The 22,801-nt window shown below is 54.0% G+C and overlaps 4 protein-coding genes across 4 annotated transcripts; 1 reads left to right on the forward strand and 3 right to left on the reverse strand.

Annotated features, from left to right (window-relative positions):
- Window positions 1–1,200: 1,200 nt before the first annotated feature.
- Window positions 1,201–2,271, reverse strand: J4E87_008370 (uncharacterized protein; the record flags this gene model as incomplete). The annotated part of the gene is made up of 1 exon (XM_049379959.1): window positions 1,201–2,271. The coding sequence occupies one exon, from the start codon at window positions 2,269–2,271 to the stop codon at window positions 1,201–1,203; it is 1,071 nt and encodes a 356-aa protein (XP_049230228.1).
- An 11,780-nt stretch (window positions 2,272–14,051) lies between these two features.
- On the forward strand, window positions 14,052–16,670 carry J4E87_008371 (uncharacterized protein; the record flags this gene model as incomplete). The annotated part of the gene is made up of 3 exons (XM_049379960.1): window positions 14,052–15,795; window positions 15,841–16,262; window positions 16,317–16,670. 3 exons carry the CDS (start codon window positions 14,052–14,054, stop codon window positions 16,668–16,670), a joined length of 2,520 nt encoding a protein of 839 aa, XP_049230229.1.
- Window positions 16,671–17,662: 992 nt separating this feature from the next.
- J4E87_008372 (uncharacterized protein) lies at window positions 17,663–19,078 on the reverse strand (the record flags this gene model as incomplete). The annotated part of the gene is made up of 1 exon (XM_049379961.1): window positions 17,663–19,078. The coding sequence occupies one exon, from the start codon at window positions 19,076–19,078 to the stop codon at window positions 17,663–17,665; it is 1,416 nt and encodes a 471-aa protein (XP_049230230.1).
- Window positions 19,079–20,688: 1,610 nt separating this feature from the next.
- J4E87_008373 (uncharacterized protein) lies at window positions 20,689–22,791 on the reverse strand (the record flags this gene model as incomplete). Its single annotated transcript, XM_049379962.1, has 1 exon — window positions 20,689–22,791. One exon carries the CDS (start codon window positions 22,789–22,791, stop codon window positions 20,689–20,691), a length of 2,103 nt encoding a protein of 700 aa, XP_049230231.1.
- Window positions 22,792–22,801: the final 10 nt, after the last annotated feature.

Raw genomic sequence — 22,801 nt, forward strand, 5'->3', positions numbered from 1 at the left:
TTTGCTGATGCTAATGCCGGTGGGTGGGATTTATTGGACTCGGATCCGAACATGACGAGGGTGCATGGGAGGTTGTGAGGCAGCCTTCCTGCTTGACCGGCGTGACTCAGCCGTCCCCAGACTCATTGTTCAGCTGGAGATATATTGGCTGCGGGGGCTCTGTAGCAGCTATACAGGTGTGTTGTCCATTTGAAGTGTCATGTGTGGTCGGCAAGGTGGTCAGCCTATTGTGGCTGCGCATGCGGCCCGCAGAAAGTGTCGTACAAGGCAGAACGACTGGATAGCATCGCAAGTTAGAGAGCATGGAGTTTACTGAGGTCTCGGATGGCGTTGTGGCTGTACTGTGTAGTTGTGTAGGAGTAGTGACCGGTGTATTCCATGCTGTGTATGTGTATGGATACAAGATTTTATGCCTAGCTGAGTATTGTGCTGCCCGTATGCCGTCTTGCCTGTCTTCCGCGTCGCGCGAATTACCGCACAGCGATTAGATCGGCCTGTTTGAGCGCGGCATGAGAAACATCATGCGATGCGAGAAATATTGGACAAAGTCGCGTATTGATGAATCGCGTCAAGAAAGAGCGTGCGCCACCAAAACCATGGACCTATCTGTAAGTGAAATCCGTTCCGCACTAGCTAGATAAGATACCCGTCCCACACACTAGCGCGCATGTCAGACCCCAATTTACGGAAATTGCGAACCGCGAAGGGATACACGGGAGGGAGAGTCATTCAATCACACTGACAGAGGAGAACGCCCGTTGCCAAGAATACACTTTCCGAGACGGAGACGGAAACAATACGAGACGGAAGAATTGTGTTTTGAACAAAAGATTTTATTTTTTCCTTTTTCCCATTACTCGCGAAGACATCTGACAAGTCAGAAAGACCCGCGGTATATAGTTATTTGTGGGCTGTGAGAAAGCTATAAGAGAGCTAAACTACTATGAGGCGGTCGCGCCGAGAATCGCAATATAGATGCGATTCAAGATTCCGATTTGATTGATATCCCAACGCCGGTACAATGCTGTGCTATGCAAATGCTGAGATTGTGTTATAACGCCGGCCAATGCAAGAAGAGATGACGAGATGGGCGAAGAGATGTCCATCCAGTGAGCATCTTTTCATCAGATCATGTCATTGGGGAACAATAAGGAAAGTCGTTAGGCTGTTGAAGCGAGAGTGGTGGGGTAGCGAATAGCATTAATAGGTAGTCTGGCGGCCGGCGTAGGCGCCGGTCTGGCCGAACATCCTGCTGAAGATGCCGCCCGCTGAGGTCTTGACCTTCTTCGAGGGCTGGGTGTCGTACAGCGGGAGTGCGTGTTGCTGCTTGGGGGCGTACGAGTGAGGGCCATTGATATATACAACGTTGGCGCCCTGGTCGGCGTCGTAGCGCTGGAGGATCGCTTCTGAAGGCTCGTCGTGAAGGCTGACGGGTGACTCGGAAGAGGTGGAGACCGAGGAGCTTCGGGTAGGTGGTGATAGAGATGGTGTGCGCGATGGTGCGCGGGAGGATGGGATGTAGCGTGGTCCCCTCTGGGGCCGAGGCGCATATGAAGATAGGGAGGATTGCGACGCATATGGGTTGACTGAGCGCGAGAGGTTCTCGGCGGTGAGCTGGTATTGTTGGCGGGCAAGCTCCTTCTCCTTCTCTGCGAGCCTGGCCTTCTCGGCCTGGCGGGATTGCCAGACACGGATGGGCGCTAGGAAGGGCTCGAGGTGGTAGTGGAGGTCCTCGGTGCTGATGCGGAGATCCCAGTCAAGGAGGAACAGAAGCTGCTTCTCCATGAGGTTGACCTCGGTGAGGGAGAAGCCAAAGTTCTCGTAGCCGCGAACAGCGCTGTACCTGGCCCAGTGCTTGTTCTTGGGCGAGGAGTCGTTGAGGTTCTTAGCCGCAAGGATGAGGGAGGCGAGGAAGATGCGGTGGACGGTGCATCGCATGCCCTTGGCAACGGGAGGAAGGCGCGACCGTAACCTGCTGAGGTAGACGAGCGAAGTCATGAGGGTGGCAGTCTGGACATGTGACCTCTCGACGATGGATGTGATGAACTCCTCTACTGAGGGCAGGGCAGGCTCGCGGATGTTGGAGGCAGCATGCTGAGGAGGCGAGGCTGGTGGTGTAGGAGGGAGGTTCTTGTTGATGGAGGGTTCGCAGCGAATGACTTGTGTGGCCTTCTGTGCAAGGTACGAGATCATGTCATGTGACACCGGGAGCTGGATGAAGTGGTCCAGGGCAGCCGCGTTCTCGGCGACGAGGTTTGGTGAGTAAGGCATGATGTTGATGGAGTAGTAGTCCCGAAGGTGATGTGAAGTCTTAAGTGAATGTCGAACTGTATGTGGATGCCGTGTATGCCCTGTAGTGAGGCGTAGTCGGAATTCCGGTCTGAACGATGGTAAGCGGGAGTCCGAGGCTGCGTGGCTGACGACGAGGTTGAGTCGTTGAATAGGCAAGGCAACAATTATTAAGGTGAAGGTGAAGAGTCCGAGTCCAGTCGGAAGGTGCAAAGCGATTGAAATTTTACGGGAGATGGCGCTGCCAGTCTGGGAAGTCGGAGGGAAAGTCGGTGGTGGAGCGCGAATCACTGCCGGAGTGTGGAGAATGGCACCTGCACCGCTAGGATGACAGGAGGAAAGAAGGGAGGATGGAGAAGTGAAGCCGGTGACTGACTGTGAGGAAGAAGTATCGACGGCAGGCGGCGTGATACTTATTTCGCAGGCCCCTTGAGCGGGTAGCGATGCGTTTCCAAGTCGAGGGTCGGATCCTTTGGGGTGGTGGTTCGGCGGCTGCGTGTGGGATCCAATGGATGGAGCTCACGCACAGGAAACAGCTACGTAGCGCGCCACGCCGGACTTAGGCCAGCGGCTGTTTGGCCCGTTTGGGGTGCCTGGAAGATTGCGAGTGGTGAGGTGCAGGACCCCAGGAATAGGCTGTTTCAAGTCCAAGCCAATGGTTTGCACGCAGCGCAGGGCCCTCTAGGCGTGCGAAATTGACAGCCAATAGAGCCGTGATGCGAATCGCGTTTCGAAGGCGGTCGAGTATGTTTTAGATGGATGCAGGTTGGAGTCGACGTGTTGGAGTGGAGTGCGCGAAATATTGGGTTGGTACAGACACGACGTTTGCTGCACTGCAGGCCTCGAGTTTGCGGCAGCAGCGACCGCTATGTACTGCGACAATCACGGTGCTTGTGGAAGGCTGGCCGGAACTAGAGGGTCTGCTGGCCTCGTAGCTGGGTCACGTTGCCGGGTTGGGAGACAGATATTGAGGCGGTGAGTCGGGTTAGGTGGAGCCAGAGCACTACGGTTGATGAATAGCATGCGACCACGCAGTAGCAGCACACCTGCTCCCATATATCTCCCGAGCGGAATGCCAGCAGACGGTGACGAATTTGTGGGCGGAATGCACTACAACCCAGCCTCTTCGAGCCCAGCTTACTCTTGGTTGGCCTCTTGGGCAGAAAAGCATTTTGCCTCACGAACACGCGTTGCATGCGTGTAATTCGGCCGTAGCCGTAGGAGATGCTCGCAGTATGGAGTAGACTGTGGCTCAGCCGCCACCACACTGCTGCATTGCCGTGCCATCGTATACCATCCCTCTTGCCTCGACGGCATACCACGGCATGCACCACGGCATAGATTTTCAAGGTGACTACTCCCTGCCATCTGTCAGTCGCATGACAGCGTGTCTATCGCAACTCCACTCGGCCAGACGGTGGACGGAGCTCGGATTTCTCCACCACGATCCATGGATCGCCGTCATGCGCAGGGATCTAGTCTGCGCCCATTGGGCAGCGCGCACTGCAAACAAGTCATCTTTGTTTCAACACACCTGTTTCCATCCCAGATGCTACCAGCCTCTTTGGGCGACGACGGATGACAGCGAGCACGACCAACGCCATGTTCGTCTTCTGCTGCCCTGCTCCAGCGCACACGCGGTATTCGAGCATGCCAAGACTGGACCTTCATGCAACTAAAGCGTACCAATCAATGTCGCGGCCTCGCAGTTTCGAGACCACCTCAACAGCCGCTGCACCGCCTCGCACACCTCGCCAATCACGCTTCCACCGCCGTCGTCGCCAGTTCTAGAAGGTCGCAGCCAGCTAAGACAAGTCGCTGCACGTCGACTACTGGATAGCATCACTTCCTCCACCACCTGCCTATGTCAGGTCCTCCGTCTAAGCGATCCGCGACGTGGTCATGTAACCCCTCACGCTGAACCTCATCAATCTCGAATCCGTATCCCTGCATCCCACGCGCCTCGAAAAGGCTACCTAGCCGAAGCGCCAGATGAGGCTCTGTACTAGTCGCCCAATTCCCCGCGGCTGCTATATCGAGGCCGGGTTCGTGCGAGCCGCCCACGTAGAAGCGCTTGTGTCACCCCAATCCCAAAAATGGCAGCATCGGAGCTTGTCGCAGCCGTTGGAAGATGTCCCGGTATGCGGTTTGCTTGCGCAATTTGCTTGTGTAAGGCTGGCGGGAGATCTGCTTATTGCTGTTTGAGGGCTGGCGGTTGCGAGCGTTGCGACGGCCCGGGCTGGCTGTCCCTCAGCGCTTCGCAGTTTCAGCATGTAGCTGTTGTCGCTGGGCCACAAGAAGACAGGCGGCCCCCAAAAGAACGTCATTGGATTTGATCTTTACACGACTGATCTTGCCGCAGATATGAGTCTTCCTTCTCGTCGTCTCGTCTCGTCTCGTCGTCTTCTTTGCCTCGACGTCGGACCCCGCAGTGCCGACGTCAAACCCGGGCGACGTCTCATAGACAATCGGCGACAGCTCAACACGTATTGAGAGGCGACCGCTTTGTGATGAAGGCTTGGCGACGCGCATCCGATGGCTCATGGCTCGTAGCGATGGCGAGAACTCGAAGCCCACCGGCTAGCACCGATGCTCACGATGCAATAGAGGCGCAGTCCACCAACACACCTCACAATACATGCAAACATCATCTGACCCTCCACGCCACGCACCGACATGACCCTTCCGCGGACCCTCACCATCGCGGCACCCCGCACATGCAGTAGCAGTACTATTGTCTCTGCAGTCTGATCTCAAAAACATGTGACGTGTCACCACGTATGATATCACGGTCCACCCCATCCACTTCGTCCACTACATCCACTTCGGAGTTGCATCTCGAACTCGGGTCAGGCTGTATCGCGCTACGCTCAATTCGCTTTTTTGAAGAAGCGGCGTAGCTCAGTATGGCACGTGGCATTTATGACGCTGTTTCGGAGACGTGGTGAATATTGCTTTTGACGGTTTCGTAGGGTGGGTGGACGTGAGACTGTGACTGTACGTAGGGTATGACGTGCGTGGATGAGACTGACAAGCAACTGCCGGGAGAAGCAAAGCATGAGGGGAGAGTTTGGGCTTTTTCGGAAGAATGAAGATAAGATAGGTGGAGGAAGCATTGACGTGGAGGGGTATGGTTGTGGTTTTATAAGTATGTTGGGTTGATGCTGCTCTGGGTATTCTACTATCGATCTTTTTGGAACAACGTCTCATGGTATAGTTGTGATCATGTTTTATAGAGTCGGTAAAGTCATGTTGCCAGAAGACGGCAGACGAGACATCTCTCGGAACCACAGATGTTTTTGATTCCAGCAGAACAGCTCAGACATGCACTCTCTAATGCGTCTTTTTGGAAAACTGTCGCGAAGTGAAGTATAGTAGGATAGAAGAGACCACGACCGTGAGAAGCACGATTTATAGTCCCGCCCTAGAGCGCAGATGGTCTCGCGACGCAGACATGCTGTCGGCAGTACTGTGTTTCGGAGACGATAATGGAAAAGTGCATCGCGGAGGTCATCAGGATTTTCGGTCGAGTTTTTGGAAACGTGATTCGCTCGACACATCGACCACTCCTTATACATTTTTTAGAAAACCAGAAAACATGATTCGGAACAAGTGAGTTTTTGTTGTAAATACAGAATAGGTATTGGGTAGGATGAAGAAGAAGGTAGTGAACGATAGTTGTATTTATGTACTCTCAGAACCATAAATCGGTCAAGCCGAGCCTTTTGAAGTAAAACTCCATTCCAAACCACACTGCAGCTCCATGTAGTTGGTTGACATGATTTGGTTGCAGATCATAAATGCGCTCCATGGATTTTTGTACATCTACGAGGGACGCGAACATGCCGCGTGCCGACTAAGCTTTCGATGCCGCAGCACACATAGCTCCACCAATCTTGCATTTTTCGGGTATCCTAGAGTGATCAAATTGCGCAGAACGGCCATGACCAGGTAATCGCCATCTTTCGTCGTTCTCAAAACATGTCTGCCTTGCGAGGGATATTGAGCGACGCCCATAGCGATAGTAGAACATATTTTGTGGACAGCGAACTGTGACTTTGTGTTCGTCGATCAGCAGGGAAGGTCATCGACGGACGCGTTCAATCTTTTGGGAGAAGGCAGAACCATGGCCAGATCAACTCTTCTTTTTGGTAATTCACACAACAAGTGTGCGGATGAAGAGAGGAAGAAGGGAGACCTCTAGGTAGTTTTTATACCCGCGCCTCCAGAGCACATTCAGAGGTGTTGTATGCATTTTAAAGGACAGAGCATTATGTGCGGAGTCTGGTTTTGGAGAACAGCATGAGTCATGTCCGCCATGTTTTCGATGAATTTTGAAAACCATTTGAAGATGAAAGTTGCAAGACAAGTATCATGAGCGTGAGTTTGAACACACTGCCGACACAGATCATGTGTTTGGGGGCCCCTTGTTTTGTGGAAGAGAAAGGTCATTCGCTGCTTGTATTCTTATTTCAAAGAACAACAGAGTCCGTTAAGACATCCACTTGTTTTTCTTTGGCTCTCTCCAGAGTACATAGAAGGATAGAGAGTATAGATCGGGTTGATGCAGGATGGCTTTATACCCGCGACTCCATATGACGTAGGGCGCGGTATTTTTGGCCATAGAGGCTAAAGCGGTATTTGAGGAGTCTGGCTTTCGGAGAACAACATGAAAACAGAGTGTAAAAGTTTCGATAAAATTTGGAAGTTATTCGAAGATGGTATATTCGTGAACCAGAGTACAGGCGTTAAGGTTATTGCCACTGCCGACACAGATCATCCCGTTGATATCTTTTTTTTTTTTCGGGAAAGACGAGATCATGGACAATTTCCAGGAAATTTTGGAAGACCAGCGGACTCCATACTATCTACCAGTAGCTTTCTTGGAAAAGTTTCCAATGCAGGAGGAAGAATGGAGAGCGACAGCTAAGACCGCCCCTTGTAGTTTTTATCCTCGCAACGTCGGCCCAGGACATGTCTCCGGCAGATGGGTGTTTCGGGAAGAAAGACCATATCAAGGTAGAAAGCTAGTTTACAGTACTGTATGGCGTATTTGGTCTGACGATTTCGATTGTTCAGCGGAGTCGCATGGTAGTGCTGTAAACCGTTTTCCACTGTAAGTACAGCTTTTCCGAGGAACCAACACATGTTGTGCTGGACTTGGGCTTTTGGAAGGGACAAACCCCAAGATGTATCTGGCATATTCTTTTGGACTCCAGAATGGGAGAAAAGATGGAGAGTCAGATCAGGTCGATACAGGTGGGTTTTATACCTGCAGGGCTAGGCCGCAACACGCGATTGAAGATGAGAATCTTCTTAACAGAAAGACTATAAGGCCGAGTAGTAGATTTTTGTGGAAGACCAGAGGTTATATTATCTTGTCTTCACTGGTTTTGGAACAAGCACCTAATGTTGGTGGTACGAACGTTCAGGGAAGAAGAACGAGAAGTGTGTGGTGTGTGATATCTTTGTGGTGCCGACGCCGACCATCCGAACGATACATGGGGTTTTAGACAGCTCAGTCATATCTGTTGTGTTTATTGAGTTTTGAGAGAACAGCACCGGTCATCAGATCAAACCCAGTTGGTTTTGGATAAATCGAATGTTGGGCTGGATAATAAAGATCCAGTTGCTTCCAGGCAGATAAAATACCCGTACTCCAGCAAAGTTCATATCCTTGTATTGTGACCATTTGCGAGAAGGAATCGCGTCGGTATCTCGGCCTCTTGGAGTGTGAAGTCTTTTTTAGGAGAAAGCACCCATATCGATCTTGACATGTAGTTTAGAGACGAGAAGCGACCATCAGATTCGTCAGGAGACCTTTTGGAATGACCGCACAATGGCGGAGAGACTTTTCGAGGACGAAGAGTCGGAGGCGTACGACATACCCAAGATACCGACACAGATCATCTTTGTGTTCTTGTCTGATTTTGAGAACACAGCCATGCGGCATTGGGGTCATAAGTTTGGAGAGCCGCCGAGACCATGCAGCTATCTCATCTTGTTTTAAACAAATTGAGCGCAGGAATGGGATGAGGATGTACTGCGCCAAAGTGATTGAGGAATGCGTGGTACCGGCGCAGATCATTGGCGATTTCGCTTTCAATTTGAGGAGAACGCAGCCATGTCGCTGATGATTACGCGTTTTGGCGAAGAGGAGAAAGCATGTATGCTTCGGCAAAAAGCTTTCACGTGTCGAGCGTTGGAATAGAGTAGATCGACTCTACTGCACCGAAGTAATTGGGGTATTGACACTCGAGGCGGACATGTCAACGAAGCTCTGCCTTTTGAGAGGACGCAGTCATGCCGAAGATATGGCTAGACTTTTGGAACAAGGCAGGCAGCCATTACGAAGGTGTATGCCGTGTTTCGAAAGAAGGCAATCATTTGTTGCGAGTCATGTAGTTTTGGAGAAGGCAGGCAGCCATGAGGCCAAAGCTGTGCATTTTCGAGAAGAGGAGCGAACATCCAACTCACCTGCGGAGTTTTGGAAGCGCACACAATGAATGTGCGGATGAAAAGTGAAAGCCGGAAAGAGCCCAAGAGGAGCTTTTATACACGCCGCCTTACACCCGCAGTTCCATAATAAAAGGTCGTGAAGCATTTTGGAACAGCATGATGTTGCCTTGCTGGACATTGGGTGGTACTTGGGTATTTTGAGTTGTCATTTAGACGAGGCGGGACATTCTATCGTTGTCTGATTTTTTGGAAGAAGAGAAGCCAGGCAGAGCATCATAAGGCCACAACAAATTTTGAGAGGAAGAGTTGTCGAAGATGATGGAGGTAGAACGGTCGACCAGCGGGAGGTGTTTATAAGAGCTAGAGGTCGTCCAGCGACATCCTAGTTGTCCTCCTTTGTTTCTTGTCGAAGGCGGGCAGCGAAGAGTCGCATACAGCAATCTCCAGATGCTTTTGAGTGAGGCTTTCGGAGAGGAGGACACAGCCATCAGAGCTTTTTCGGCGGTATTTTTTGGAAGAAGAGGAGCAGATCATCCGGAAGGCCCTTCAGTGTTTTGGACAATAACCCCGGAGAGTGAAGGATAAGAAGTAGGTGGCGAGACACCGAGAGGGTGGTTTTATACGTCGCCAGCGTTGTCCCACACCGGCATAAAGAAGTCGCCGAAATGCTTGAATGTTGGGAAGTGTTGTAGCATTCGACCGCTTTTGTCGACGTAATGCGACGGCGAAGCAGACAGTCCATGTGTTGAGTGTATCGAATTTTTGATCTCCGGCGCACACTTCTCATGTCAGTTCTCGTTCTGTGTTTTGGAAAAGGAACAGCACACATGGCGCCGAGCTTGCGGGTTTTTGAATGGTGGTACCGTGGCGTAGAGTATATAGAAGAAGTACCCGATCTCGACCGCATTTTATACTCCAGCAGCAGGCGCGCAGCCACATAGGCAGAATTTTTTAGCGTTTCTGGGTTGATGGCCAGATCAGAAGTTGAACCAGAAGAAGCAGCATCCGTTATCGTTTCGTATGCTTCAGACCAGAGCGAAGGAGGGAAAACATTGAAGATTTCTCCCAGCTTTTTGATTGCCCACATCGACACGTTTGTTCTACTTTTGAGAAAGACGCAGGCGCAAACACCATAGATCTTGAGCTCTAAGATTTTGGTTTCCAAACGGTCTTTTTGTGGAATATAGGCGGAAGGAAGAGAGGTCGAGTCGAGTCGCAATATTTATATGTCCAGTGTCCGTAACATGTAGACGTCTTGTGATGTTTTGAGGCCGCAGCGCACAAGCTCCGCGAACATGTCTTCATCGGCGATGGTTTTTAGAAAGGAGGAAAACGAGGCCCTTCCCATGTGAACATAGCCTGTCATTTTCCAAAGGCCGGAAGCACATCCAAGAGTACTGCAACCTTTTCTGGCGACCCGCACATGCGAAGTCGTCGACGATTTTTTCGAAACAGGGAAGCCGAAACCATGATCAAGGACGTCGTTTATTTTTGCGAAGAAATTCTTGGAAGTGGGGTGAGGAGACAGGAAGCCGGTAGCTCGATAGAGGCTTTTACATGTCGGGAGCGCGTCGTAGGTTGAGATGGCGAGAATGCTGCGAGGTCATGTCGCGTAGTGATTCAACTTTTGAGAGGAGCCAGGCGGAGAAGACGACATGGACTCTTCCGTCGATCGTTTTTGGTATCGGCAGGCGAAGAAGGGAACATGTAGCAGTGGGAAAAGGTTTTTTGGTGACTCGCACATGCGCTTGCGACCTGGATGTTTTGGAAAGGGAGGCAGGCGCCATCATTCACTGATATTCTGTTTTTGGAGAAAAGAATTTGAATGTGGAAGTTTGAATGAACAGAAGAGAAGACGCCAAAGGGCAGACTTTATACTCAGAATCCGCCTGTGCGCATCCAGCCGGCACGTGTTCAACGGCATATCCATCTACGAATGATGACCTAGCGTATTCAAACAGCTCCATACCGTACCATCCTCTAGCCACACCACCCAATAAGCAAGCCCACATATCACCTAATCCAACATTCTCCTCTCTACCCGCCCAATCCTAGGAGGCGTCTCATCCATCCTTGCGCCCCGTTGTTCCTCCTCTCCATAGCGCGCATTAACATTCTCCTCTTCCCGTCGCATCAACGATCTATCCCCGTCGTTCTCTTGATCGCGCTGCTCTGGAGGTATGCGCCTATGCGTACGGGCCCGAATGAGCGGCGAGCGCGAGCGTCTACTAGTCGTGCCACTGCCATGATCTAGAGCGAGAGCTGTGAGAGGGCTGTCACGTGTTGGGTGGAGGTGGCGGGCGCCGGGGAGGGGGCGGTACGATTGAGTGGGTACACGTTGAGGAAGTTCGCCGAAGAATTGGCGGGTTCCGTTTGGAGCTGCCTGACGATCATGCATTCCTTGCGCTACATGCCGCGGGATATTAGGAGTGCTCGAACGCTCCTCGTTACGGTGGGGCATCCCCATGGCTGTAAACGGAGGTTGCGCATAGTCGCGGGGCTGATTGGATCGATCGTAAGGGACCGTCGTCTGCGGCAAGCTACGTCGAGATGTGTTGATAGCAGTCTCGACCTGCGTTGACCGCGGGTTATGCAAACGCTCAAATGCTGCCCTCTGCGCCTGCACTCTGCCATGATGCGCAATCAGATCTCGACTTGTTGATGGCGAGGCGGGGTCGTTTTCACCGGACCGGTGATCACCTCTTCCACCTCTGCCACCAAATTGCGAGCTCTGCATCGTGGCAGTACGTTCGGGTGGGTACTGCAGAGGTCGCAGTGATTGTTGCTGAGGCGGATGGGGGAACGGCATCCTGACACCGTTTGGAATTTGAGGTGGGGGGCGTGGCTGGCTACCCTGCCCATGGCTCGAACGACGGGTTTGGAAACTTTCTGTACGGGACTGGGGAGGAAAGCGCTGGTTTAGCATAGCCTGCTGGCGGAAAGCATGCTGTTGAAGAGCTTCCTCTCGGGCAGCTTGGGCTCGTAGCTGTTGCTGATAGTGCTGCGCATAGGGATCAAGAGGCGACTCGAGATCTTGTACCACCGCTGTAGTGGCGTCAATATAGCCACCTGTGTAGCTGCGGGGCACTGGGTGACCAGCTTCGGTGCGATTATAAGGCATTGAAGGGAGCGGCGAGAGCCCGTGGGAACCAGAGCCAGCCCTGCTTGAAGGAGAATAAGCCGAGCTACCTGAAATTGCACGCAGTTGGGCAGCGAAGGGGTTATCAGGTGAGTAATGGCAAGGGCTTTCGTTCGAGACGGCCGCTCCATCAAGCTGAACGCGGGATAAGTCACGTCCCAACGATGCCTCGCTGCTAGGGAACCTCGTACTGGAGGCAAGTGAGCCGTAATAAGAAAATTGCGCACTGGCAGCTGAAGCGTCGCTACTAAAGTGCCTTGACCTTGGGCCTGCTTGTTCTGGCTGGAGCGAGCCACCGGAAGTATGGAAAATATCCGATGCAGTAGAATGGTAGTCTTCCCCATGAGTTACGGTGGAAGACCTAGCAAACTGTCTGGTTGGAGGCTCGACCGCTGGCAATGTACGGAAGACGTCTTCAAAGAATTGGTCCGGGGGGCTTTGAGCTCGACTTGCAACACGGGATCCCATGGCGGCCCCTGTAGAGGAGCTTCGCGCGGCGGAAGGCTGACGATCGCTACCTCGCCGTGGTTCACTGTGCGGTGCAATACTCCAAAAACGATACTTATCGCTTTCCCGGAAATGATACGTGGTACTATTCGGGGTATCATGGACGTAGCCCTCGAGATAGAGTGTAGGATTGTGTAGGCGCGGGCTGACCGGCGACTTGGTAGGGTCCCCGGATGGCTGTTGGTATGCGGGCGAACTTAGTCTCTGCATCTGGTGTAGGGGCGACGGAGCATGAGGCGTATCTTGAGCCATGTCGCGCATCCGATCTCCGCCGCCTCGCAACCCAGAAGTGCTTTCGGTAGACCCACCAGATGGAGATAACGTGGAGTTGTTGCTGGTATCACCTATGCTGCTTGTGCCAGTTGAGCCCATTCTGGCATGTCCGATTGGTGCTCTTGTTGGCGTACGAGATACTGCCACGACTGCATCCGGCGGAGATTGAGTAGTGGAAGTTCGACGGCTTCGTCCGAATCGGAATGGAAGATGCATTGTGCGTCGGGGTGGAGAGACCGGAGAGGGCAGTGACCATGTTGGCGATGCTGGAGACTGCGGTGGCTCGGCTTCTCTCTCGTGACTGGACGAAGTAGTCCCCTCGGTATCGTCACGATCTGTTGACAGCGTTGCTTCCTGGCTGGAGGTATGCTCTGTCTCCTCCTCCTCTTCCACAGAAGAGAATGTTGCTTGTTGGGGCTGCAGTATGGGAATAGATCCCAGGGCAGTGATGGCATCCCGGGTTGACCTCTGAGCGCCGCGTCTGAGTATGGGCCGTCCTGGTTGTCCTGTAGGGCGAGAAGTCAGGTTTGTGGTCGCTCTGGAGGTTTGCCTGATAGCTATGCGACGAAAGGTCTCCTCGACATCATCGGGCGTCAGGGTGAGTTCTGATGGTCTGAGACGTAACATGTTTACCAACTGGGAAGTGAACGACGAGGGTGAAGCTGAAGGGATATGGGTCCAAAAGAGGGTGTGCAGATGAGGTGCCTGTACCGGCGAGTATACAAAGAAGCCTACCTACCTGGAGCCATGGTGGTTTCCGATTCTAACTCTTGCTCTCTTGCTGTTATCTAGGAAGCGCCGGTGCAGTAGTAATGGAGGTGACGGCGCGCATAGCAGCGCCTTCCCGTCCGACATGATGGACGTCAACGCACCTTACGCGTTGACTGCCGTGAAGATGCATCGCTACCAGACTTGATACTGGTGATGTAAGTGCCCAGGTGAGCCACGAGGTGAACGTCATGTGGTGCATGAGATACTAGAGTGAGGTGTTACTGCATGCGTTACTACGCGTATTCAATGTTTATTCAAAAGGCGCGTCTGTCGTGATGTCGTGGTAGTGGTGTAGTGTATCGCCGACTCGAGTGTCCGTGTCGGTGGGTCGGCGTTCGTCAGCGAGTCGCCGAGCATGGCATCACCAACGGTGGCAGCGGAGCATCACGACGGGCGCCCTGTATCGCATCCTCACCGCGAGGCTTTCGTCGTTTCCTGCCCACTGCCCTGGCCGCTGGGCCCCTGCCATGCCTCCGCTGCACGCTCGTATTCCGCACGCTAAAAGAGGCTACGTTGACGCGCCGCGGGTGGTGCCTGAGCTACTGCTGCGACCTCACTCGCTCTTCTCGTTTACCGCCGTTGCCAGACAAGGCGCTGCCCCGTGGCCGCCACGATGAATGGCGACCTGAGTCTGTCGCAGACGCTCGGCGGACTGCGCATCGCCAACCCGGACGAGGACGACTCGCCGCCGCCCACGCAGCACCAAGACGCGCCCGACCACGACCATGCCGTCGCCCAACACCCGCCCCAGGACCCCACGTACGCCCACTCGTACATAGAAGAGGAGCCCGCCAACTCCTCGCTGCAGCCCACCGCCAATGCCTACCAGAGCTCGCCCTCGGGCTCCCCGGCCGCCTTCCCCTCGCCCCTGGCCGAGACGTCGTCGACGCACTCGCACTCGCCGCGCCTCTCCCACCGCCAGTCGATGCCCCTGCAGCACCAGGCCCAGCACCAGCAGCCCGCGTATCCCCCGTATGCTGCCGGCCCACTGCTCCAGCAGCAGCGCAGCGCCGCCCCGACGTCGCAGCCCATGCGAGAGCGCCCCGTCTCCACCAGCATGTACCAGCACCCCAACCTCTCCACCTCGTCCACCACCGCCCCGGGCACCTACCGCTACAACGACGACGCAATGGCTGGCGATATCCGGCGGACGGCGAGCTCGCGGGTTGCGCCCGGCGCCATGCCCGTCCGAGAGGCCAGCAGGAGAGACCCGTACCGCCAGTCCGCCCAGATGTCCGCCATGAACGGCCCCATGCCGCCCCGAAGAAGCTCGCGGCGGATACCCATGGATGCCGGCGTCTCACAATTATCCAGTTCACCCTACAGCGTAGAAGGCGGGCCGCTATCGAGCAGCGAGGAGTGGAAGGAGAAAGGCGCGGCTGTAAGCACCCGCCAGGACCTCGACCAGAACGGACGGCCGATAACGCGTGTTGTGAAGAAGGGCGTCAAGGACTTCAATTTTGGCAGGACATTGGGCGAGGGCTCCTACAGCACAGTCTTGGCCGCCACGGACCGCCAGACATTGCGCGAGTACGCGATCAAGGTGCTCGACAAGCGCCACATCATCAAGGAGAAGAAGGTCAAATACGTGAACATCGAAAAAGACACCCTCAACCGACTGACAGAGCATCCCGGCATAGTCCGACTCTACTACACCTTCCAGGATGAGCGATCGCTATACTTTGTGCTGGATCTGGCTGCGGGCGGAGAGCTGCTGGGCTTTCTCAAGAAGATGGGCACATTCGACGTCGAGTGCACGCGATTCTACGGCGCGCAAATACTGGACTCCATCGACTACATGCACAACAAGGGCGTCATACATCGGGACTTGAAACCGGAGAACGTCCTGCTCGACGATGCGATGCACGTCAAGATTACTGATTTTGGAACAGCAAAGATACTCGAGCAAAAACACAACGGCGTTAGCTCAACAACCGGCGATCCGCTGGAGAGCGTGCAAATGGACCGCGCGCAGTCCTTCGTCGGAACCGCCGAATACGTCTCGCCCGAACTCCTCACAGACAAGAATGCATGCAAAGCCAGCGACCTGTGGGCCTTTGGCTGCATCATCTACCAATTACTCGCCGGCCGACCACCGTTCAAGGCCGCGAACGAGTACATGACCTTCCAAAAGATTGTTGGTCTAGAATACACATTTCCGGATGGCTTCCCTCCGCTGGCAAAGGACCTGGTGGAGCGATTGTTGGTGCTGGATCCGTTGACGCGGTTACCAATGGAGCACATCAAGAACCACCCCTTCTTTGAAGGAATACAATGGGGCAAGGGCCTGTGGAAACAGAAGGCTCCGCGCTTGAAGGCCTACAGTCCGCCCGCACAGGAGCCCATCAAGCTGAATGGTAGGAACCCTTCTACTCCCCAGGAAACGCCAATAACACGTCCAGGCCCATCAACGCCATCAGTAGCGGCATCCACCCAAACCCAGGCACGACCGAAGCCGCGCCTCATCACCGAACTACCCCCGCCCTCCCAACTAGACATCGACTGGTCCCCGGTCCTCACGAAGCGAGACGAGCGGATATTGAAGCTGGGAAACATGTTCGTGACGCAACACCCAGCTGGTCATGTTGTAGGCGGAAAGGAAGAGCCTGTGGAGCAACCCAAGAAGTTCTCGCGCTTCTTCGGCGGCAACACGGTCAAGAAGCGCCAACGGCTCGTCATGATAACGTCGAATGCACGCGTACTGATGTGCGCAGCAGGCACGAATGACAAGAAGCTGAAGGAAGAAGTATCACTGCTCTCCGCAGGCTGCGCATGGAGATCATTCCAAGACTCCAAAGGCCTCACTGCTTGGCTCGTAGAAACAGTACGCAACTCCCACTCCCATCCCAACCCACCCCCCACTAACACCCCTCCACAGAAAGAGAAGCAATACGTCTTCGAAGACCCCAAGAGTACGACGAGCGACCCCGACGGCAGCAAGTACTCAAGCCAAGAATGGCTCGACAGCATCGAACAAGCACGCGACTACGCGTTCGCCCAAACCATGACCAACTCGTACTCAGCCGACGTAGGTCTGAACGAGCTCGTTTCAAACCACACCACCCCGACCAGTACGTTGGGAGGAGACTCCGCCCTCGAGGGCGTCAACATACCCGCCTCGCGGCATGGGGGCGGCGGCCACCTTCGCAAAGATAACGCCGAGACTGACTCGATCAAGGGCAGGAAGCGCTTTAGCAAACGTCATTCCAAGAACGGTTTGGCAAACTTTTGAGAGAGAAGTAAAAGTGTCACATTAGTAACGTTGCGGTTTACTATGGGTACTACTCTCGAGAAATGCCAATACCCGCGATATCACTTATCGTACTATCATCCCGCTCGACTGCTATTATCTGCGACCGAAGTGCTGCTCATCTTACCAGCGTACGGCGTTCCAGGCGTCTTGCTTTCCTTTGTGTCAAACTACCATACCAGTCCAGAATACCAATCCTCAATCTCCTTTGTCACTCAAACTTATAGGTACGGCATCCCACAGAAGATCTATCACCGTCGATATCCGTTGGCTCAGACTATATTGGCATTTAGCGGCTTCGGCTTGAGCCGCTCTCGTACATTCAGCTCGGAGGGCCGCTACTACTACTACTACTTCTTCTTACTTCTGTTTCTCGATCGTGTATAGGGTTCGTTCTTTGAACTTGGGAGACTGACGCGTTAGATTGGGCATAGTTATTTGTCGGCGTCGCAAACCTTTTCGTGTGTCTGTATTTATTGTTTATCTGAGGGAAGACGATGGGAAAGAAGGGAGGAGCGGGAGTGCAGTGGTGGAAAGTAAGGAAGGAGGGGGAAACTTAGATTGAGCCATTTATCTTGGCGTGGAAAGGGGTTATACAAAGTGGCTTTTTAATGCATGAGTTGCTGGTTTGTTTGACCAGTTGTCTTTGCACACCTGTCTTAGATCAATTTGGCTGTGATTGAGATGGGAGAGTTCGCAAGTATAATATGCTGGTTGTGAAGTAATTCGTCTCAATATATACGTTTCGATGCTAACCCTCCTCCTTCCTCCAGATAAAATACACGTCGTAAATATAAACGCAGAAAAGAACTATGCATGCCTCGCATATCATCATCAACCAGCCAACCGGCGGCGTGTTATCAGTGACAGTAAAAACAAGGAAATCGCTAAAACAGATGCAGATGCAGTCCCATCCCTCCCTCCTTTCCCTCCCCTTCCCATCCCTCTCCCCATCCCCCCCTTTCCCATCATATCTACCACCCATCCCCAAAAATCTCCTTCGGACTCTGCACAAGCTCCTCCTCAACCCGTGGTCTCCTACTCCCATACTTCCTCCCCTCCTTCTTCTCCATCTTCCTTTCTTTCCTCGTCGTCAAATGCGGGGTTACGGGGGTAATGGGTGTAAACGGCATGTACGGGCTGTACGGCGTAAAGGGCACACCTGTTTTCGGGGTGCCGAGAGCGAGGGCCTCGACGCGCCGGTCTAGGACTGTGGTTTGGATGCCGGGGCTTGCGAGAGGGGAGGCGAAGGAGCGGAGGGGGAGGGAGGTGGGTGGAGAGGTGAGGGGTTTGGGGGGGTGTTGGCGGGTGGTGGATGGGGGTTGGGATGTTGGTGGTGGGCCGAGACGTTGTGGTGCGGGACGGGGAAGGGGTTGTACGCTGTCTAATGCTTCTTCTGTGTATTGCTCTGGCGACGTGGGCGAGTTCGTCTGTGTCGGTGGCGAAGGAGGGACACCGAGGTTTGCGTAGAAGCGCGGGGAGAGCGGCGTTCGTGCTTCGTCGTCGGAGTCTGCGCCTGGGTACTTTGCGATCGGGCCTGAGATACGCAGGTTCTTCAGGTTGAAGCGCGCGTTTTTGCTGCCGGTGGAATTGGTGTTGGAGTTTTGGGAGCGCTTGGAGAGGATGCTGCGGGGGCTTGGGGGTGGGTGGGCGTCGGCGCGGAGGTGGCTGCTGTGAGTGGGTGCAGCGGGTTGCTGGACGCTGTAGTTTGGTGGGTAGATGGCTTTTACGGGTGAGATTGGGGTTTCGCTGTGGGATTCTGGGCGCGCGATGCTGATGTTTGAGGGGCGTCGTCGCTCGGTGGGTCGGGGGATGGGCTCTGTTTCTTCTACACTGACTTTGGAGGAGTGCTTGCGCTCGTCGAAGTCCATGACGGCGGCGTAGAGACGCTCCATGTCTGCTTGGTCTTGACCCCTGTGGGCATCGACGACCTTTTGGTCGAAAGAGCTTGGTGACTGAACAACAGGACTCTGTGGGTTGCTAACAGCAGAGTCGTTCCTGTTCCTCTTGAACTTCCCGAAAAACGACCGCGCGGATAGCGGTGGCGATGTGAGTCCAGCTGTTCGAAGAGCCGGCAGAGTCGGTTTATCCTGGAGTTCCAGCTCCAATTGCTTGGGCGGGTCGAGAGCCTTTCGTCTCATCTTTCTACCAACAGTGAGGAGAAGAACCCCCCAAATAAGTACTGTAAAGACGTAGCCGCCAACAACACCGCAAATCTCGTACGGCAGCACGTTCTTGTCTCGGACAGCCTGATATGAAGCAGGAGGCCCCTCGTCAGCCGCCGGCGTGGGGTCGCGATAGTTATCGAGAAAGTCGTAAGGCGCAGCAGAAACACGCGATGCAACAAGAAGCAGTGAGATGAGTGCCGGAGGAAGCGCTCCGACGAGCATCGTAAGCCGCGCCCTCAGGTCGAGGGGGGACTGGAAATATATAACAGAGAAAAGAGGAATAATGTGACAATCAGATGTGGGCGGTCTAACTTTCGAGCTTGCTTGCTGCTTCGTCAAGGTCGTCCAGGGTGCAATGTCGATCTAGGGCCGCAATTGCACATGAATGAGTGCCCGCTATCCCGACTGAGAGGAACCGGGTGAAATGCAGAGTGTAACAGCAGGCGACATGGTGATATGAAGAGGGATGGGCAGCGGGTAAGTACTTTGATCGGCGGTCTGCAAGTGGTCGGATGCAAGGAAAGAGCGACTGGGTGTGATGGCTTGGGAAGGTGCATGTGCGGTCTGATTGGCCGGCCTAGTTCTTGAGCTACATTGGGGCGTCCAGTGGATGCTGTCTCTCAGCCGCTGAGGCGGGGTCGCTTCGTTAAAGCTAGAGCGAGATGGGATGTGCCGGTGATAAATCTCGACATTCGAGGCTTGAGCTATAAGCATCGAGTCTATGCGGTGATACCAACTGTTGTAATACCTATTTGTTGTCGTCGTTGTGGTGGAGAAAACCTCGAGAAACATGTTTACCCGTGCCGCAACGCTCGAGCGCACAGTACTCGAGACTACCAACACCAACCTCCCGGACATGCGCGATCGCCTGCCAGCTCGGGGCACAGTCAACGGGAGACGGTCCGCATGCATGAAAGGCCTCCCCTGCAAGACCAAGAAATGCGCACCCGTTCTGCGTTTCCCATTGGCGATGGAGAACTACCTAGGGCTATTCTAATGCCACGTCCCCACTTATGTCTTGAAGCTTTCTATTGGCTACAACCCATAGGAAAGCAAGCTCTCTACTGAAGTGCTATGCGCAAGAATCAACACAGAGTACTTAATACTGGGGTACAATTAATGCAGCAGAGGTTAGACCTCTTTTGACCTCCACCATCCTCCCTCCGTCTCCCCCACCCACCCACGACCGTCAGCATGCATGAAAGACAGCCCCTGCACGCCAGAGAATGCGCACTCAATACGCTATTCCCATTGGCCACGAAATTCTATTCTAAGCGCCCGACTACATGTACATATGCGAATCAGCGCACAGTCACCCCATCACACTAGTAATCACTCGCCATCACGGAGCCACTATATTGGCGACATCCAGGATCAGACATCTGCTTCGCAGTCCGACTCGTCACCTGAAGTGAATAATTCTACGCGGCCTCGTGGCTTAATGCCCGTGGTGGGCGATGCAACGAAAGTCACAGACTAGGCTTGCAGCAAGGACCGATTAAAACGCCCGCATCACCCCCCGATGCTGTGACAGCCGTTCGCATTGGCCGTACTCCTCTTTCGTTCACGATTCATGCAACACTTTCGGCACTTTGGTATGCCTTACTTTGCTTACAAACAGACGCTGGTGGAGAGATAACGTGGCTTCATTATAGCCTCGACTGACTGCGCGTCGTCGTCACTATCACTACCTAAGGAAGCATCGTGCCGATGCTGGATTAGCGAATGGCTAACAAAAACATCTGCCCAGGAGAGGCTATGGGAGCTTACCCTGTGCCTGTCAGGACCGAGCACCGAGGTGGTGTGAAATACGCAGTTTGAAGCGGGAGGCATCACTTGCCCTCTGCCTTTGCTATGAGCTTTGCGTCCAGACCGGTAGGCTCCCAGAGACTCTTGTCTTTCTTGTTTTGCACCCACAGGATGTCGCCTTTGAGATACGCCACTGCGCCTCCGCGTCCCGTCGCGCTTGCTGTGACACGGAATAGCGGTAGACCGGTCTGGTCGTGGGCTTCGCGGAGAGGAAGGAGAAGGAGGTTCTCTTCGGCGCAGAACTCCTCTACGATGTCCTTGAAAGTCGGCTCGTCGACTTGCGGTGTGGGACCGGATGCTTGTTGGTTGACTGATTTGGAGAACTGAGACACCTCTGGAGAGGCTCCTGTGCTTTCGACTTGAGGCGCAGGCAGTTCTGTCAGTCTCGCATCTCCAAGATCCAGTGCCGTGTTGATGAGCGAGTATGCCTCGTTCCACGACGAGGCGACTGAAGGCAGATTGTTGATGTCGTCCTGCAAGATCTCAGTCCTCCACCAGGTAAGCCACGTCTGAACTTCCTCAAAGACCACCTCTGGGCTCGTGAGCCATTGGTGGATAATCTCGAGGAACTTGGGGAAGAATTGTGCTTTCAGTAACTCTCCAATGACCTCATTCGATATCAGTCCCTTCCAGGCGAACACAGCCTCGAGTGGCGCGAGATCTTGTTCAGCGGGGTTGATCTCAAAACTGTCGCGTAGGAAGGCCGACAAACGAGGTACCAAATGGGAAGTGAGTAGATGATCAAACTCTGCCTTCCCGAAGACCTTTCTCCATTGCTCCATGCCTGGTAATGGACCTTTGGAAAGATCGATAGATTGCAGTGCATGTCGGATCTTGCGCTTGATCTCGGCGACCAGGCCCGATCCCTTGGGGTCCAAGTCAGCTGGTCTAAGGAAAGGCAGCCACTCGACGACCCATGTGTGTGGGCTCTTCTTGAACTTTCGCGGGTTCCAGTCGTGGACAGACGTGGAGAGTTTTGTAGTCACCTGCTCAAGCACTCTCTTCGCGATGAACGGCGGGAGAACTGGCTTCCAAACTTCTAGCAGGTGCACCATGGGCTGTGGATTCTTGACGTCCCATTGTGTGATCGCTGAGCTCACTCTTGGCAGCCAGTATTTGAGCATCATGGACTCATATGACGACGTGGTGCCGCGTTTAATCGTGTCTTCTTCGTCGATTGCGGTGCGACTGACCAGTGCTTCAGAGGGGTGAGTGTAGGCTTGGGATGCAACCCTTCTACTTCGGGGCTGTATGATATTCGCCATTTCAGAAAAGGCTGCCGCCACACCTTCCAACGCACCCTCGAGCGGCTCCCAGGAAGCCACCGACTTGGAGAAGTGAGGATGTATAACGGCAATAGATTCACGGTGTAGTGGCTTGGACGGGTAAGCCGCGCGCAGGCTCTTAAGACCTTCGCAGACAACGTCGAAAGTGCCTGTACGAAGTGACTCTATCCGTGCTTGTAGGTCCTCCAGCTCGTCCATCTGCTTTTCGAGCGCTTCCAGTTTCTTCTGCAGCGCGTATTCCTGCGGAGGGATGGCTTGCGACTCTACTTGCAGCTGTTCGAAAGCCTCCGAGAAGCTGTTCAGATCTCTCCGTACGCGCGCTTGTAGGGAGTTTTCGAATGGGACGATATCGGGACCGCGCAGTGATACGCCTGAGGTAGGCGTCGATGCGCCGGTTGTCGCGTCGATAATGGACTGTAGCGCAAGCGGCACATGCATGCCAGCTTGCTCGAGTTCGAAGACGGTCTTCTTCGGTCGTGGCGCTGAGGATCGTGTCTCGCCCCGAGCCTTAGCCTTCCTCTTTTTCTTCTCCTCGCGCTCCTCTTCCGACGTGTCGACATACTTCTCGCCATTTTCTTCGGCCTTGCGCCGCTCCTCGCGCCGTTGCTGTTCGCTCTTTTCTGCGACGCTACCGATACCGCCCTTGGTGCCTCGGTTCACCACCTGGATAGGCTCTGAGATACCAGCGCCTTCTTTTCCCAGACCACCCTCGCCCTTGTATCCCATCTTCGCCAACATCTTGGCACCGAAGCCAGACTTGAGCGCGGAGCCATCCTCAGCCTTTGCCCGCTTGTTGGGTTGCTGGCGAAAGCTGTGCTTGCGCTTGCCACCTTCGTCCATGGTGGAGGTG

This window comes from Alternaria ethzedia (assembly GCF_023757985.1).
Source record: "Alternaria ethzedia strain BMP 0044 chromosome Unknown scaffold_26, whole genome shotgun sequence".
Lineage (NCBI taxonomy): Eukaryota > Fungi > Ascomycota > Dothideomycetes > Pleosporales > Pleosporaceae > Alternaria > Alternaria ethzedia.